General features: G+C 43.8%; 1 protein-coding gene across 1 annotated transcript in view; it reads right to left on the reverse strand.

Annotated features, from left to right (window-relative positions):
* Nucleotides 1-375: 375 nt before the first annotated feature.
* Nucleotides 376-19,181, reverse strand: part of bsnb (bassoon (presynaptic cytomatrix protein) b) — a 57,517-nt gene continuing 38,711 nt past the window's right edge. The window contains 9 exon segments of the mRNA XM_054617536.1: nt 376-456; nt 643-698; nt 836-982; nt 1,074-1,185; nt 1,687-2,621; nt 3,002-4,059; nt 4,061-5,094; nt 7,043-13,366; nt 14,746-15,546. Coding sequence (XP_054473511.1) covers nt 658-698; nt 836-982; nt 1,074-1,185; nt 1,687-2,621; nt 3,002-4,059; nt 4,061-5,094; nt 7,043-13,366; nt 14,746-15,546 — 10,452 coding nt within the window. The 3' untranslated portion in view covers nt 376-456; nt 643-657.

Consider the following 19,181-nt stretch of genomic DNA (forward strand, 5'->3'; position numbering starts at 1 on the left):
TGCTTGAGTCTTCTCATTATGCAGACAAGGACTATGCTAAACTATGTAAATATCCAGCTGATAAAACACTTACATCAATTAATCAAAGCATGACAGCATTCTATGTTTTCACAGTTTGTAGTCTTGGTGTGCTAAATATAACTAAAACTAACAAGCTAAAACAGTAAATATGACCTTACTGCTTTTGTTTTACACAACAGAATGGTAACAAAAGTGAATAAACATACATTGCATTTTTAAATTACATTCTTGTTTTCACTTCCTTAGTGGACCAGGTGACACAATATTTATCATAAAGACATGTCCAATGATGATGAGATATTAATGAGATACTCACTGATGCACTCAGGATCTCTCTTCTTCTATTTATTTTGTTATGTGAAATTGATTTATTGCAGTTTCATAGGTTTTTCAAGTACAAAGCTACCAATCCATCTCATTTCAACTCTGCATACCCTGGAGAAAAGCACAGTTGATTCAAAATTTAAAAAGTGAAACAATAAGCACAAACATGATGACACCCATTATTTAATGCAAGGAAGCATTTCATAATTTCTGTTGATAAGCCCATTCTAAAATCAGCTTCTAAATTGAGTTTCACATGCCTGTTACTTTCAGTAAAAACAAACTGAATTCACTCACCCTCCTCTCTCCAGTTCACCATAAAGAAGTGAACTTCTTCCCAAATCCAGACAAAGCTGCGAGAATGACGAAGAGAAATAGGCGATTATCAGAAAACAACCTAACCCAAACAGCAATATACCCATTCCATTTGCTAGACCTGAAGATAAGCTGTATTTCAGTTTCTTAAACATTTATTTATTCATGACTGTACCATCGCCCAGTTTCCCTGCTTGCTCTGCTGCCCCTCCTTGCAGGATTTTAGTGAGAACATTATCCCCTTCAGCAGGTGGCTGTCCTGCTGCGGCGCTGCCTATACCTACAGGTTTGCTACCGATCCCAACGGGGGTGGCCTTGGAGCCTGCAAACAATAAACAATATAACCATGACATATGTCGTTGTTTGCCTGTGTTTATTGAGGGTTTTAAGTTAATGGTGGAACTAAGACTTACCAATGCCTGTAAGAGGAGGTGTAGCTATTTTGGTAGGCTGAGGTGCTGTTGGGGCACCTGTTGTAGGTTTCATTCCTGTGGCTGCTGCTGCAGGTGTAGCATCCATTTTTGCCTGTCAAACAGAACAGAGACAAATGGTGAGTAAATTGCAAAGTTTGATTTACTATGTATTTATTCTCGACTATATTTTAAATGTAATACTGTTTCAAGTATAATCTTATATAGTTAAATTGATACTATAGTTAAACAAAAAAAAATCTTATTCTATACTTTTGTTTTTTATCTCAGTGTAATTCTTAATTTTTCCTTTCCCACTTCTGTCTTTGTTTAGTTCACATAATGCTCACTTTCCACTAGAAGTGTTATTTTTTGAGTGAGTTGGATTGTTCTCAAACAATCCCAAAGCATACAACATTTAAAGTATTTTTTGAAGGTTAAAAGGTCACAATGCAATTTTTAATGACTAAACTTATTTTCTGTCATCATAACTAGCTTCATGCAATATTTGATTAAGAAAATAACACAATACAGGATTTTTAAGTATCACATCCTTAGTAAAAGAAAGTAGAAACAGTTAATGTATTACAGTTAAACCAGGCTGAGGTCTACTCACCGCTGTGGTAGCTGGCTGCCCTGCTGCAGACCCTACTCCTGGCTGTCGTCCCTGTGGTGGGGCTTGGCCAGATTTGGGTTGCTGCTGTGCCGGTCCAGCAACTGTAGGAACTGGACCGGACCCAGTTGTCGGCTGGCTGCTCTGAGGGGTTTGGCTGTGCTGCAGGGGTTGCTGCTGATGCTGCTGCTGCTGCTGTTGCTGTTGTACGCTCTGCTGATGCTGCTGCTGGGCCTGCTGAGTACCATCAAGGGGTTCGGGGCCTGGATGTCTCCCAGACGGGCCCTGACCGCCTGACCGCTGCTGCCCAGCATGGCCCTGAGAGGGCTGCTGCTGCTGCTGCTGCGGCTGCTGCGGCTGCTGCGGCGGCTGCTGCGGCGGCTGCTGCGGCGGCTGCTGCTGCGGCTGCTGCTGCTGTGGCTTAGGCCCTGGTGCAGAGGGCTCCTGCCTCCTGGATGTTGTGCGATCTCCTTGGGGTCTCTGGCTCCGTCCACCTGTGCCGTGATGATGACCAGAGGCTGAGTCTCGAGAGAAGTCGCCTGAGTTTCGGGGGCTCCCCTGGGCAGAACGGGAGTCTGGAACACTCCTTCTTTGTGCAGACGATGAGCCTCTGCCATCAGCTCGAACAGATGGATCTTTGGGGTGTGTTCTGGAAGTACGGGCCGACCTGGGATCCTCTGAGGTGTGGCGAGAAGAGCTGTGTCTGCCAGTGCTGCCGCCGTGATGACGGTGATCTCGGGGTGTTGTGGAGGAGGGGTGGCGTTGTTGGTTGTACTCATCCTGGGGACCGTATTCTTCTGGTGGTTCGTCATAATCATGGTAGGTTTGTTTACTACGCCTACCTGTGGATGAGTGACCTCCATGATGTCTTGAGCGATCAGAACGGGCCTCCCGTGGCTTCTCAAACCAATCAGTCTCCTCTTGGCCCAAATGATAGGCTTTTAAAACCAAAACAAACATTATCAGTCAATTTTTTTTTGTGGTGAGAGGAGTAGCATGCAGATTGAAGCCATGCAAAATAACTTGGAAAACATGCTCCACATCCCAGAGCCATGCACATTTTTGAGGAATCCAACAGAAAAAAAAAAAAAAAAGGCGATATCACCTTACACTTAGACATTATGCACTCAAAAATAAATATAAAACAGGCATTTCTGGCTTAATTCTTCACAGCATAAATTAAATAATGAAAGACAAGACATACAAAGTAATGTCGCTCTTCTCAAAATTCCACACTTGGCATGCAGTCCCTTTCCAGCACACGATGAAGGTCGGAAGAACAAATGTCATACAGCAAAAATTATTCAGCACCAGTTACCTTCACTGTCAGAAACAGCACAGTGCATGTCATCTACGAGGTAAGGGTCATCTGGTTTATAGACATGACTCCTGGGCAGGTCCTTCTTGTGATGGTCCTGCACATCTGGCAACGAATGGCTGGAGCCATACTGGTTCCTCACATCATGGGCTTCTGGTATGCCAGAGCCTCTTCCCATGCCTACAGGCTTCCCAACAGGACTGATTGGACTCTCCTCTTCTGAATTCTGGCTGCGCATTGGAGGCCTTCCACTGCGGCTGCTTCTCTGAGACCGCTCCATGGCATCCCTCTCGTAGGATTTACTTCTGTGTCCTGTGGCATCTCTTGAGGAGATCTTGTCCATACCATATCCAGTAGACCTGGACCTGCCAGAGCTGTACATGCGGTCCTCCTCCTCAAGACCATCACGACTGGTGCCGTAATATTTCTGCTGGTCGTATGCATTCTTCTTGATCCCGTAGGTGGAATCATCCTGAAGCTTCTTGGATCTGGACACAACTGTACAGCTGCCTCCTGTTGATGTTGTCATTGTGTAAGAGGCAAGGTCAGACTCCACATCCCGTGCTTCCTCAATAGGGGAAAATTTTGAAATCTTCTGCTCCATTCCCTGCTTCCTGTGCTTACTACGTTTAGAGGAGACTACAGCAGGGGCAAGATTCTTGGGTGCAAGTTTATGGCTACCAGAGCTGCTCCTTGTGTGTTTATAATCATCATAGTAATAGGAAGAGCCTCCACTCACTGTGGTGCTGGTGCGACTGTCCACTGTACTCTGGTACCCTGTTGTTCCACTAGGTCTGCCATAAGCATCCACGGGCTCATCTTCAGGCCTACTGTAGGCGCTCCCACGTGCAGGGCCATTCTCATTGCGATACCGCCCTCCCACAGGATGGCCTAGAGCATCAGTAGGTTGGCTAGCGTTATCTTTTGTCAACTCACTGATGTCATCAATCATGACATAGTTCCTAGGAATATTCTGCTCCAGGTTAGAGGTGTAGACTCCATCAGAAGCATAAGCTGATGGGGGGCTGTCCGCAGAGTGAGTCAGGCCGGGCTCGGGGGCGATACTGTCCATATGCATTGCTGTAGACTGAGCCAAAGTTGGTATCTGGAGCTGATGTGGCCACTGACACTGATGGGTTGCTGATGACTTCATAGTTGGTGGGGACTTTTTGCTCAAGGTCAGCCAAAGAGGTTTGACGTGGTCGTTGATGGACTGTAAGGATCTCTGCCTGGGGCTGGTAGGAGAGACCAGGTTGGTAGGAGCTGTGGCTGGGGTAAGGAAGGCTCTGGCTTGGCATTGGCTGACCAGAAGGATGGAAGCCCTGATGACCATGTTGCTGCATGCCAAGGTCTGTCTGGTAGGGGGGCTGGGCATACATGCGATTGGAATAAGTTCCCTGGTTCTGGTAACCAGGGCCTGGTGGGGGATGGGGCTGGAACGTTCCTGGCTGGGGTGCAGATGATGAAGGGTATTGAGGAGGTTGGAAGCCTATCTGTTGGTAAGCAGAGCCTGGCTGCTGTGTTGATGGCTGACTTTGAGGGTATGGATAAGACATATAGGATGAGGTTGAAGGATACTGGGAGGTTGTATTGAGGTCATTGGCAAATTGGCTCAATGGTGCAGTGCTGGGCCTTGTCAGCAGACCATTAGCATCAAAGTTTCCTGTTGCAGCAACCATCCTGAGGTTATTGAGCTCACTATCCGACATGTAGTCCCGAGCATCACCCATACATCTCAGGTAAGCCATATCTCTCCTCTCCCTATCCTTCACCATGGTCTCCTTACGTTGGGTGATGCCTAGCTCCAAGTAACGTAGCTTGGCGTCAATCTCTTTCTCTTCTTCCTCCAGTTCAGCCTGCTGCTTACGGAGCTTTGACGACTCTTGTTCCACAGCTTTCAGTTCACTCAGCAGGCCAGCCTTGGTGACTCCCTGGGAAGGTCTTGGTAGGACCCTCTGGGGCATGCCAGGGGAGCTGTACATTTGTGCTGGAGTAACAATCGGGAGTGGAGTCTCCTCTGGAGGGGGGCTAGGGAGAGTCCTCTTTATTTTCCTCATCAGAGAGTTCTGCTGCTGCTGCAGGGAGGCCATCTGCTTGGAAAGGCAGAGACACATCAGCAAACACTGAGCTATAAACAGAATGTGTTTATGTAAATTAGACTCATTACTGTACACTGGGTTCTCACAGAGGGTCTGCACAAATTTCTTCATGCCTAGACCAAAGTGAAAAGCTTGCCAGCCTGATATGTAGTCAGACTACGAGGTTAATTTAGCTTATGCACTTCAGGGGCATTAGCTTAGATGGTTTAATTTCATTATATGAATTACAATGTTGTTTCAGTGAAGCCAAAGACACTTAGTGACGTTATTCATTTTATCCTTGATTAACAATCTTAAGTCAAATGTTAAGTAGTGGAAGTCATTGTAGTGTACACAAAGTGCCTCTTTAACATAATAATATTGCAAAGTTACACTATTTATTTTAATTTATTTAATTTTAACCATGTTAATTGTTATACCAATCCAGTAACATTTATAACATTGTTACTGCAATGGATTTAATTTCAAATATGTGGAATCTATGAATGTTAGAATAATTCTAAATGTAAGAATAAGTCTAAATCAAAATAAAATACAGAACAGATTAATTTATGTAGTTCAGTAAATGTAAAACTCATGAAATGGTAAAATACTTTCTTCCAAATCACAGACATCAGAGTTAATAAAGCAATTGTTTGTGTTTTGAGTCATTTGATTTCATTCAAATGTATTTCTAGTATATGTTAACTCTCCCTCTTTTCCTTTAATTAAACATCCACAATAGCTATAATTTCTTTCACATTGCTCCAAACATTTCTATATGGCATGCAGGTAAGAAAAGTCAAACATACAGTATAAACTAGAAATAAAAACAAAACTTAAAATATATCTGTGCTAGTCTAATACTTACAAAATAGTTGTGTTGATTAGATCCATAAGTATCCACAAGAGAACCATGTATGAAACACTAACACTAAAGATTATTAGTAAAAATGTGTTAAATGCCAGAAATCTGATTTCTATGTTTCCTTCTCAGATTTGGTCTAAGTGCAGAGCAATGTTAATTTACTTTGACCAGCTGCTAACAAACAGGAAGACAGCAAATCACCACCACGATTCCTCAACATACTATGTCCCCCTGGCATCTCTTAAGGGTTTGCCTGATATAGAAGCCATGACAGAAAGTGAGTGAAAGAGAGGGAGAGAGAGTAAGAGACAGAGAGAGAGAGAGAGAGAGAGAGAGAGAGAGAGAAAGAGAGAGAGGAGAGAGAGAGAGAGAGAGAGAGAGAGAGAAAAACAGGCTAAATGAGTAGAAAGGAGGAAGATAAGGGAGGAGATACAGCAGAAGAGGATGATGGGAAAAGGTTTTTTGGCATGGCCAGCTGCTCTCATGAGAACATTCTGTCACCTTCTTGATGCCAGATCCTGTGTGATCATCTATCCACACACAGCGTATTCTGCATTAACATGCATTTATTTTGTCGCTGAATTTTCTTACTCTCGGACTATTAATTGACGAATACTACCTTAATTTAAAGAATTCTGTTTCTATTTAAAGATGTGAAACATTTTAAGACATCCTGCATATTGTCCGTATGACCTCTAATACTGTAATGTGTGTTTATAATGTATGAAAAATAAATAATGCATTATGCTCCTACATAACTTATAGCATATTTTCCCCAGCACACATACGTGAATGGCATTCTTGACATCCATCCACGTTGTACATTTGCAGCAAAAACACATGAGGTGTTACATCATTATACTCAGATCTCCCTTGCTGACCTAAGGTGTTGACGAAGTATGCACTGTAGCTTTATTTGAAGGAACTACTATAGATTGTGAGGGCGTGCTGCATTTCTAAAAAAATATATTTATTTATTTTGAATAAATTTCCCTAAAATATATATATTTTATAATTAATTCATTATTATTTTGTAAGCCTTCAGAAATTTTGATGAACTAACTTCTGTTCATAGAAAAAGTGCTGGTTTCGTACCTGACTGTTGGACACCGCTTGCTGATGATATGGGGAGAATCGGTTCTTGGCAGGGTCCTCTGCTGTGGGGCTGAGAGGCTTGGGATCCGACATGGAGCGCTGCACACTTTTAATGGGTCTTGGTAGGGTCTGGTGACGTATGGGTGATTCAGCAGTGAAGGCCTTCTGCTGGGGTGTAACATGGGCCTTGTTCAGTTTCTCCTGGGAGGCAAATGTTGTCTCCAGCATGCGATGAGGAGACAACGGAGACACAGGGGAGTATAGCACCTGGGGAGATTTGGGGGGCTGCCGAGATGGAGACTCATTTTGTTGATAGCCAATTTCCAAGGGGTCTGGTTTCCTCCTCTCAAACTTCACAACTCCTTGGTGTCTAGGAGAGGTTGGGTCAGATGTGTTCGCACCTACTATATGCAGACTTGTTGAGTATGGACTAATAGTTGTAGGGACACTCAGCTGAGGGGCGACCACACCCTGGGACTGAGACTCTGGTTCTGTCTGGCAGGCCAGACTCTCTCCTTTGTGGGTCCTTTCAGGAGCCGCTATGTAATGTAATAGGTCAACCTTTGAGGTCTCGGCCATGGTAATGTGGATTGCAGGCGAAATCCTGCTTAGTTGGTCGGGCTCTGTTTGGCATGACGAATCATTTGTGGTCTGAATAGCTATACTTGCAGAAGCCACTTTAGATGATCCTTCTGATTTAGCCTCCCCACTGGACTCAGAGTGCTTGGAAACACGTGATCGCCTGCGCCTCACTGGCTGCTGGTCCCATTCTCCCTGGTCCTCCTCATCAGTTTGCACACTGCAGTCGGCAATACGCCTTGTTCTCCTACGCCTGTTCATAAATCTGTCCTCTCCATCTTCATCATCTGTTTGCACACAGCTGTCTGTAATCCTCTTCCCAGAGTCTTCCTCTGAGCCATCCCTCAAACGAGGCATGGAATTCTGCTTTTTCATAATCTTGGAATCAGCCTGTTTGTCACTGCTTCTCAAAGACATTTCAGAGGCAGAACTATGTATGGGTCGAGCAGCCATCACGGCTTGGACCACTTGTCCATCCTGCCAAAATTGGACACTCTGTCCATCTTGTTGAATAACTCTACCACTCTGGTCACAAATAATGAACCCTTGAGGGGGCCCTCCTCCAACAACTACCCCTTGTATAGCACCCTGGGCAGATGTGGCTGCTGCTGCTGCCACTGCTGATGCTGCGGCTGCCTCCGCTGCTGCAGCAGCAGCTGCTGCCTCCACTGCTGCTGTCTTTTGTCTTTTCTGCTCCTCCAACTGCTGCTGGAGCTGCTGCTGCAGAGTCTGAATTTGTTCAAGCTGCATTCTCTGCTGGGCCAGTTGTTCTCTTTGCATAATGAGCTGTGTCTCCCGCTCTGCCTGCTGTTGGTGTAGGACTTGCTGTTTGATTGTCTGCAGCTCTTGAATCTCACGCTGAACAATTAGTTGTTCTTTTTCTCTGTGTCGCTGAAGCTCCATACGATCTCTTTCAAGCTCCTCATGTAGGCGCAGCTGCCGTAATTTCTCCAGTTCTACGCGCTCACGCTCTAGCTGCAGCACATGCTCTTGTTGCTGACTCAGTCTTTCATCTTCCTTACTTTTCTGGGCATCCATGGGAGGAGAAAGCGTGGAACTCGGTGCTAGGGCGGTGCCCTGGGGTATCACTTGGAGCTGACCCTGTGGCGGAACTAATGGTTGAGGTTGACTGATGGGTTGAACTTGAGGTGGTGTTTGAGTCAATGATAAAGGTTCAGTTTGAGCAGGTAACTGGTGTGGCTGCATTTGAACCTGCAATGGCTGGACAGTTGGAGGTTGGACTTGAGCTTGAGAGAATGATGAAATACTCGGTGAAGTAAGTTGAGTGCGGTCTGTCTGTTGATCTGCCATGGTTTGCATACCAGTTGCCGGTACATTTTGTGCTCCTTGGTGTGCTGCAGGTTGGGTGGGTGGAATGGTTGCAGCTGTTTGAGCAACGACTGTTGTTAAAGGCTTTCCAAGGTATACAGGAGTTTCCTGGTGTGAGCTGCTTGCTTCAGGCACACTTCCTGATGGTGTGGCTGAAGTAGGATACTGGTTTGGAGCAGGGTAGGAATATGGTCCCTGTGTGGACAGGGGCATTCTGGGAGTCACTTGAGGCAACCTGGTAAGGCTAGCCAATGGTACAGCAGTTACACCTGTGGGGTATGGTCTGTAAATTCCTCTAGGTATGGGACGCAGGACTGAGGAAGGCTGGGTGGTAATTGGCAAGGTGGAGGCTATGGGAGTGTTAATGGTGGAATATATCATGCCATCACCTCCTCTCATAGCCGCAGGGTACAAGGCGCGTATACTTGCTTGTCTTGCATTAATTAGGTTTGTTAGTGTTTGGCCATTTGCGGTTGGTCTTCCATCTGGGCCATACAGAAGGTTTGCCCTTATTGATGCTAAGCTTTGCTGGAGATTTAACCTAGCTAAAGGTCCACCCCTTCCAGCCCCATATGGTACCAATTCAGGGTTATTCCCATACCGGCTCGCAAACTGGTCAGCAGAGTTTAGAGCTGCACACATGCGACTGATCTCCCTGGCAGTGGTTGCACTATACTGAGCCAGATTGGAGTCAGGTGGTCCTGTTTGGTCACGTGAACTGTAGGCGTAGTCAGAATTAATATTTGACATGGAACCATATCGACGAAGGGGTAATGAAGGAGCAGTTAAATCTCCTTGTTGACGCAAGTCTGTGTAAGATCCATACTGTGCTCCAATGCCAAGGTATCCATTATCATAAGCCTGATTCATGCTGCTAAGATCTACTGCCAGACCCCCCTGAACGTTACTTTGATAGTGACCAGCATCAGTCATGGAGGGCAGATTATTATCAGACATGGAGGGCTGAATTCTTCCTGAGGGGACTACAGGTGGTTGATGTGGTTGATATGGTATATGTTCCTCTGTTACTCCTTGGGTAGCTTGAGGCTGATGTTGTTGTTGTTGTTGTTGTTGTTGGATGACATTGTAGTGTTGTGGATGGGGAGGGTTGGCTGATTGAGAAGTTTCAGTGGTGGGGGTTTTATCTGAGGATACTGTTGTAGGCTTCTGAGTGAGTGACCCTGAACAGGAACCAGCAAAGGGCAATTTGTAAACAACATCACAACAAGCCACCTGGTTTTCTGGTTTGATCTGTCCGGTGAGATCCAAGACTTGAGGTGGGGGAGGAGGTTCCTCTCGCTTAACCAGTTGAGTCACTGTGCCCCCCTGTGATGGTTTATTTTCATCAAGTTGCACCATCATAACATGGGGCTTACCAGTGGACAAGTTCATTACTGTGGGCTTGTTTTTTAGCTCTAAGGCAACTCCACCATAGACCTCATGGGGAGAATTAGAAGCAGGAGCCCCAGACACTGAAGGTGGAGCCAGGGGGGATACTCTAGGAATGGCACTAGCAGTCACTGCAGGCTGGGCACTGCTTGTCTGGCTAACTACAAGGTCTTTTTTCATTATGATTGGCTGGACCTGATTAGCTAAATTGTAACGTGCAAAAGAGGATTGCTGATGGTGCTGCTGGAGCTGCTGCTCAAGAAGCTGTTGCTGCTGCAGGAGCTTCTGCTGCTGTAATTGCAGTTGTTGCTGTTGTATACCCAGGTTCTCCAGACAGGCATCAATTTTGGGAATAGATGGGTCAGTAATTGGAGGCTTGCTCTGGGTTAAACACACAGCTGATCCAACACCCTGCCCCAAATCCACACGGTTTTGCAAAGGATCTCCATACACAACAGGTTGCTTGGGTTGGGACATGAACATAGAACCTGCAACTGTGACGCTTACTGTAGTCGGTGTTGATACAGATATGTGCGGTTGCTCTTGTGCATTCAGGTTCATAATTTGAGATTGCACTGCTGTGTGTCGACCAGATGGCTGCTCTGCTCCTAAAGAGTATCTCCTTGCATCAGAGGCAAGAGATGTTAGGTCCATTCCCTGATCTGTCATTATGATTGGAGCAGGCCTCACTGGGGCTCTCAGATCCACCACGTTAGAGCTTTGATGTGTTTGAACCTGACCCACAACCATTGAAGAGCCTGGAATATTTGAGATTTTACACAGAGATATGTTTTCCATAGATCCACGATTATGTGCAGTTGTGGTCCCAGTGCCAATACCAACATTTTGAGCCATCTGTGAAGAATGTTTAGGAGACTGTTGAGATGGATGCATTTGTGGTGATGTTGGGGAACTTGTCGAAGGGGTCTGGGAGCTATATAAGGTTTTACAACTGACCTGTGTTGGTGATGACAAAGGGGAAGTGGAAGAATTTACAGTGAGTGGCTTGGCAGGACTGGTTGTTTCTGAGCCTAGAGTTATCACCATCACTGGCGAATCTCGAGAGGACTGTTGTCGTGCAAGACGTGGTGAAATTGCCCTTTGAGGTGCCTGAGCTCCATGGGATGTTGTAGCTGATGTAGGCCCACCAGGCAAAGATGGGAGCTGCCTGCCACTACTGCCAGTGGATCTTACAGATGGCGTATGCGTTGGGCTTTGTGCTGGAGAAGCATTTGGGGAGACAGGGGGGCTCGGACCTTTGAAAAGGGAGAACACTTTGGAGGTTAGGGAGGACGCTCCAGGGTCAGGTGATGCCTGTGTTGGCCTCTGTGAGCCTGCTCTGTTGCCAGCAGGTGCTGTGCTACCTGCCTGTCGAGTTGTGGCAGTCTGACTGACTTGGGCTTTGGTTGTGGCAACTCCGACAACACCCTCAATTTTGGCACTCTGCGTCATCATCCTATTTTGCGTTTCTTTTGATAAATGCTGTGCTGCATGAATTCCTTGCATTCTTGGATCAGTCCCTGTTGTGGAGAAGGTCATAGGTGCAGTAACCTGCGTTGGGCTTGAACCAGGGGTTAAGACAGTTCCTGCTTCAAGATGATGTTTACTGTCCGGCTGAGAGGCACCTTTCTGCCTCTGCATGAGCTGAGCTTTCTTCATCATCTCCTCATAGACCTCCTCTGCACTTTTTAGTGTTTTATCAGATGGTGACATTGCTGATGTCTTTTCTGTAGGGGAGTAGAGTGATGTGAAGGTTGGAAGGTTATATTCATTTCCTGTTTTGTAAAGCTTTCCACCAATCATCTCAAAGCCCTCTGCCTCCGAGTCCATAGATGGTGAGTATTCAGAACATGATGATCTGTGAAGCTCCTCCATCTCTGCAGCCTGCCTCAGCTCCTCTGTTGGCGATGCATCCTCAATAGGGGAGAGATTACTAGGGGGAGTTTTGGATCTTTCCCTGCGTCTCTGTGCCCGTAGCTCCTCTTTATCCCTCTTTGTTTTTCGAGCAGTACTTCGTATCCTCTGTTGCTCTAGATCTCTCATCTGCTCCTGTTCTCGAAGTAGTTCTTCCTCCTCTCTCAGCTCATCCTCCTCAGATGAGTCTTCGATAGTGGGCAGCAGTGGCCCATGTGACCGATGTCGAGCCTTCCTCTGTTGCTTTGCCTCCTCTAATCTTGCCCTACGACTAGGGCTGCTGTCACTGTCATCTTCCATGGAAGACACAGATGTGGGGGATGTTCCAGAGGTGTAGCTGGGTGTGGTGGCAGGCAGAGTGGATGAATATTCTCCCTTGGACCGCTCTTCAGGAGAACCAGTCAAACTTTCCATCTCTAGCTCTGGTTCTCGTAAGTCATGTTCGGTGCTGAGCTCCATGTCTCGATTGTAGCTGTTTGTGTTATTCAGCTCAATGGTCTTAAAACGCCGAAGGCCACCGGCCATTACAACATCTTCCTCTTCATTTGCCTCTGTGGCCTTGGTGTCCTCTTCAAAACTATTAGACTGGTGAGAGAGTCGTCGCCTCTCCTTGCTCAAGTCCCCACCAGTTTTATGTACCCTTTTAGTTTTCTGGTTTCCATGTTCTTCCATTTCCTCTTCATCCGCACTCATCTCCATAATTTGCCTCCTCATGAATTCCTCGTCTGTTAATTCTTTATGTGACTTCTTCTGTCTCACTGGCAATGGTGACAGACCACTTTCACTGCTGTCCTCCACATAATCATGGCGAAGCTTACAACTTAGTTCATCCTCTGATTCATCCCTTGCTGCATCGTCATCAGGATTGTAGTCCCGGCCCTGTCCTACAGACAGTGAATGTGGCCTGTGTTTCGGGTCTGATGACTTTGACTCTAGTAGAGGCTTCATGGAGCTCTCTAGCTTGGTGATTTCTGAGGGGATGGAAGCACCTTTTTCACTGAGCTTGATTCCTTCTTCACGGATATGTCCTGTAATCTCCCCATGAGAGCTCGAGATCCCATCTGAGGAGTATCCAGTGTCACTTAGACTCTGTGTACTTGATTTGTTGTAATCCTGAAGAAAGAGGGAAAGAAATGGAGAGAGGTCAGAAGCAAAAAACGGCATCATTTTGTCCTAAATTACCTCATGGCAGGGTCTATTACAAGCCCCAGTGCACACCTTGTATCCCATTATTTCATCAAACTTATCAGTAGTGACATTTTCCTGAGCTTTCTTAGATGATAGGGAATAAAATTAATGCACTAGATTTTATACAGTTGAAAATGTCTCTTATACTAGCTATCAGAGAATAATTACATTGGAGAGAAACCTTAATCAGACAACCAGATATAGTAAAACTTTAGGCAGAAATCAACCCAAATATGTACTATTGCACTTTGGTTTGAAGCGAATTTGACTTTGCATAAGGTTTCCACCAAGCAACATTTATACTTATATTATCCTGAAAAGAAGACTTGTTTTAAGTCTTATTTTCTTGTTGTTTATCAAAGGAATTGATCACATTCTATTGCTTTGGGTTGAGTTTGCCTGTCAAAGTTACATACATACAGATGGATAAATACACTGACACACATAGAATGAATATAACAGACAGTTAAACATACAAACATCTACAGACAAATGTCATTTGGTCACATGCTTGATTGTCATCTTTGACGCATTCTCCTTTGCATTCTTCGAATCGTTGAAGAATAACGAACATGCTTAGAATGCTTAAAATATCATCACAAAGTGTTACAGTAAACCAAAAGCTTGCGTTTGATACAAATAAATTAAAGTGTACAAAACAGGCGGAGAAATGGGAAAACAGACTGAGGAATGGCCACTTAGAAAATGATGATGATGATGATGATGATGATGATGATGATGATGATGATGACGTTGATAAGTGGTGATGATGATGATGATGCTTAGCATGAAGATGCTGATATTGATGACAATGAGGATAAGGATGATGATGGTTAAGATGATAGTGATAATGATGCTAAGGATTAAGATGTTGACAATGATGATGATGATGATGATGATGATGATGATGATGATGATGATGATGACGATATGATAATAGTGACATTAATGCTAATAGTACAAGTTGATGATAACTACTGCTAACTAACTTCAGATTGAAAGATGACATTGGAATGATGGAACTGATGAGTATGAAGAAAGAAAAGAAGAGCAATACAAAATTATAGAAAACAAACATTAATATTAACTATTAAAATCATAATTATGAGAAGAAATATAAAAAAAGATAAAGAGAATGATGTAATGGCCCCAATAGTCACGTGGAATGAATGATTAAAAGGATGATGATTTAATGAAGATGTTTCTGAGAAATGGTTACAATTATTTTAATGGAGCAAAAACATAAAATAAAAATGGTGATTCAAGAGTAACACGTGAAGACGAAGAAGTTGCAGGTAGCTCACTTCATGGTGTCTTGACTTCTGTGTATCTTCAGCAATCTTCATGTCTTCTGGTGAAGTGATAGTCTCTGACAGTGACTTCTTTGGTGAGGCCTTGACATCTTCTTTTAGAGATTTAGATGCGACTCTAGTCTTCTCCTGCGGCTGTTTGCGAGCTTGGTTGTTACCTGTGGGTTTAGACTGAGTAGGTGCTGTTTTTGTTGGGGTGGGAGAGGCCTTGGCATGATTGGGTGTGGCTTTACCAGGGGTGGCCTTGGCACCAGAGGGATGAGAAGGGCCCTTAGTCTGAGCAGAGGGCTGAGCAGATCCCTTTGTCTGAGTGGGCCCTTTGGCCTGGCTCTGGCCCTTCATCTGGTTAGAAGACTGAACAGGGCCCTTACTCTGAGCATGTGATTGATTAGGACCTTTACTTTGAGGTCCCTTACTCTGAACTGAGGGTTGCGATAGACCCTTTGTTTGGGACGGTGGTTGAGTTGAACCCTTAGATTGAGGAACAGGTTGGGCAGAGCCCTTGGTTTGAGGGGAAGCTTGGCTGGGCCCCCTGGTATGAGGGGTAGGCCCAGAATTTTTCACAGGAGAGACAGGGCCACTTACTTGGGGACCCGATGGTTTCTGTTGTTGTTGAGGACCTGTTGGCCTAGGCCCTAAAAGCTGATTTGGCCCTTTCTGCTGAGGTGGTTGTTGATTGGCTGTAGCAGGTGGCCGAGGGGATCCCAAGGGCTGTGCAACAGGAGCTGCAACATCTCCCAAGCTTCCTGACAGAGCCCTCTGCGTCTGGCAGTTCAAGCACAGCCATTCTTTCTTCTAAAAAACAAGCACAAAGAGAACAGCAAAAAGTTTTAGTGTCACCTGGATTCTAAGGGAAACTATTTCAATGGGAAGCTGTCTACATACACAAAGTATTTTCAACATTGGAGTTTACTTTGATATTAACACTTTGTCAAAACATTATTTAAATATTTTTTGATGATTGATGGGTACAGAAATGTAATTTAATTTATTGTGTTTGTTAGTTTAAAAAAAATGAAATCAGAAATTTGTTGCTTTATAAACGGTCATGAAATGCCGAGGACTCGTAATAGCGAGTCTGAACAACTGAATATTTGAAAGCCTGTCCAAACAAGGCCTTTCATCTCTTAGTGAAGACTTAATCATTCGACAACATTAAGCACTCTCGAACAGGGTACACAGAGGAAGAGTGCTGTGTGAATACAAATTAACATGTCTGTTATTAGATTGGGGGAGTGCAACTGTCATTAGACCTTTTATTGAGGCCACAGCAAACCTTCAATCTGCTAGAGTATAGCATGTATGGTGGTAGTTATAGATGCGTACACTGCTAAAAAATCTAGAACAAAACCCATCAAAGACAGATATTAACATGAACAGATTCAATTTTAGGTCAATGCAGCAGATCAATGAAACGGCCTGTTGGAAAAAATGGTTATATTACAGTTTATGAAAGCTGAAAAGAGAGGCAGCGGCACCATGTTTGTAGCGCAGCCCTCCGTTTTATGATAATCATCTGTGCCCGAAGCCTGAAGAGGGAGCGTTATTGTGTCACAGACTCATACAACAAAACAAATAACCTCATAAACATCTCTACTGCAGATTACCATCTGCCAAATAAATCATTAGTTTTATCTGTGTCATACTCAAAAGCTTAATAGAGAAGATGGAATTCAACAACATGCCCTGAAAGAGCAAATAAACAAAAACAATGCAGGTGTTCAATAACTGTATCAGAGGACACCTTTACTGTGGTCCAAACAGCCAAGATGCCAGATAAGGTTGCAAAAAAATGATTTTTCCAATGTACTTACATTATGCTCACATTGCAACTATCAAATATAATCACTACTTTTGGAAGTTATTGAGATTCTGTCACTTCTGTCACATGTCTGACTTGGAGGAGTGAATGATATAAATAACTGAGAAAAGCTGTTACAAGCTAGACAAAGGGAGATAGACAGAGAGTGACAATCATTTAGCGGGCAAGAAACATCGTAACAGCTGGATAGGGATCTTAATCTACAGACCCCAGAGACCGGCGTTTGACAGACAAGTCTCCAGTGATAGTGATAGTCTTATTTGTCGCTTCATACTTTATCTGTGTAAAGAAATTGATCAGGCTCTGTGTGGTTAAGAAGATTGATTAATTTTGTTCTTCTCAGGGCTACTTGTGTGTCCTCTGGATTTGTATAGAAAAAACAGTTTGGCTCACTGGCCACGATGAACGGTGGATACCAACCATCACAGGCCGCTTCTACTATTTTCCCAGTAAAACAAATAATGGTTCACCACTAGCTGATGTGGGTGGCAGACAAAGCTATGGCTGAAATTAAACAGAAGAGGATGGAAAAGGATGCAGAGGAGGATGAGGTGGAGGCGGGTGGAAAATAACAGGAAGAAGAAGAAAGTGGTGGTGATCTCATGATGATGATGATGAGCGGAAGAAAGAAGGTGGTGGTGAAGATGATGGTTAAATAAATAGATGCCTACCAATCAAAAGTAAATTCACAAACAGAACAGAAAAAGTAAAATTCATGATGTTCATGATCTTCGGAGAATCATTTAAGACAATTTCCCAGTACATACACAGATATAAAATAGGGAGCTGCAACTGACAATTATTTCCATCATTGCTAATTGATCCATTTACCGGTTATTTTATTGATTAACTGATTACTTGTCTGGTCTAGAAATAGAAAAAACAAGTTCTCAGAGTCGAAGGTTATGTGTGCTTGTTGTTGATGTCTTGTTTTGTCTGAGTAATTTCCTGTCCATCAAGTGACCATTCGACTTATTGTTGTAGGTCTAATTAAAAGCTACATTTATCAGTTTTTTAAACAAGCTGAGAAACATCCAGCTCTGGTATATTGAGGCCTTTTGGAGTTGGCATGCTGTCATGTTAACAGAAACTTGCCAAACTACACAATCAGCAGACACAGAGCAACATAATCAATCCACTTCTGTTTCTGGCCAACTGACAAATACAATCCTCATGTGAACTAGACTTTTAGCACTGGTTTGATTTCCAGCAACTCGTGAATAAAGTATTTGCGCATCAGCTATCAATTATTTTCATTCTCGTTTAATGAGCCAATTACTTTCTTAAGTCATTTGATTCATCGTACATCACATCCGTCAAATAATCAAATCTGAAAAGCTGAGACCATCTAATGTTTGTCATTTTGGCTTGAGAAAATCCAATTCATTTTCTGACAATCAGATAATTGATTAATCTGCTAATAGTTGCAGCTCTAGGTTCTGTAACTTGATAAACGTTGTTTTCTTTTCACCAGCTGCTGTGTGGTGTGGTCAGGTAGCTTGCGAAAAACCAAATCTGCTGCCTGTGGTGAGGGACTCAACCTCTCTGGATTACTGTAATGTGAAAATTGTGATTAATACAGCTTTGGTACTGTTAGCCTTCAACTGTTTTTCTGTTGATAATAACTCAATTAGATCCTTATGCAACATGAGCGTTAAATTATGCAGCTCCCTCATTTAGAAATGATGCCGTTTGAATCATAATTACTGTGAAAATATGGACTTCATTAAGGACATCGCTGCAGCAAACTAAGGAATAGTGGTGGCAGCTGCAACATTTTTTTTGCATAAAAGGAGATAAAATAAGAGCCTGGCAAATGCTTGGCCAGTTTGAAAACCTTTCAAGGAGTAAAAAACACAAGAACAACCTTTACAGTAACTTCCCCTACTTAGTTTAACAAAGTGTGCTTATTAAATACAATAACTGCCTGAACCAAATGTAATAAAACAAAGTACAAAGATACAGTGGCTACATTTGAAATCTATGTGTTACATGCTATTTATATTGATGCTATTTTTCCATTCAGGATAAAATCTTTCTTAACGTGCCCAAATCCTACAGGAATCTGTTGTCTCCACTGAGACCACGAAGCGTGGATGGAGCCATTGGCATGCCAAACGGACAGACTTGCTTTGTTTTCATCTCTCTCAAGTGCTCTACTGAGAAGCTATATATAAACAGGTGCAGTACTCTCAGAACTGGCCATCTGTGCCGGTTCTTTCACATGTAAAAAAAAAATGTGAAGAAATGTCAGAGACAAGCGTCTGTGTGCTTGTAGACAGCTAGTGCACAATGGGACCGACGGAAAACCACTGAAGCGCCGACAGAGACGGTGAGGACATGCTATGTGTGCATACCGTGTGCACACATGCATGCATACGATCACATAATCACCGATCTAAATACATCTCCCAGCCTCTGAAGTCTCTAGTCACTTCCAACTTCTTCAAACCCATATCAAATTTGCTTTAATAATTTTTTGAGCATAATTTAATTATATGCCTCAATTAGATACTATAATGAACATTTTTCCTCCACCGTGAAGCTTTCTTGCTGCCATTTTGGTAAAGCCAAACTCTTTGCTCCTGATTCAGCATAACATCACTGC

The sequence above is a fragment of the Anoplopoma fimbria genome, chromosome 17 (assembly GCF_027596085.1).
Source record: "Anoplopoma fimbria isolate UVic2021 breed Golden Eagle Sablefish chromosome 17, Afim_UVic_2022, whole genome shotgun sequence".
NCBI classification, from domain to species: domain Eukaryota; kingdom Metazoa; phylum Chordata; class Actinopteri; order Perciformes; family Anoplopomatidae; genus Anoplopoma; species Anoplopoma fimbria.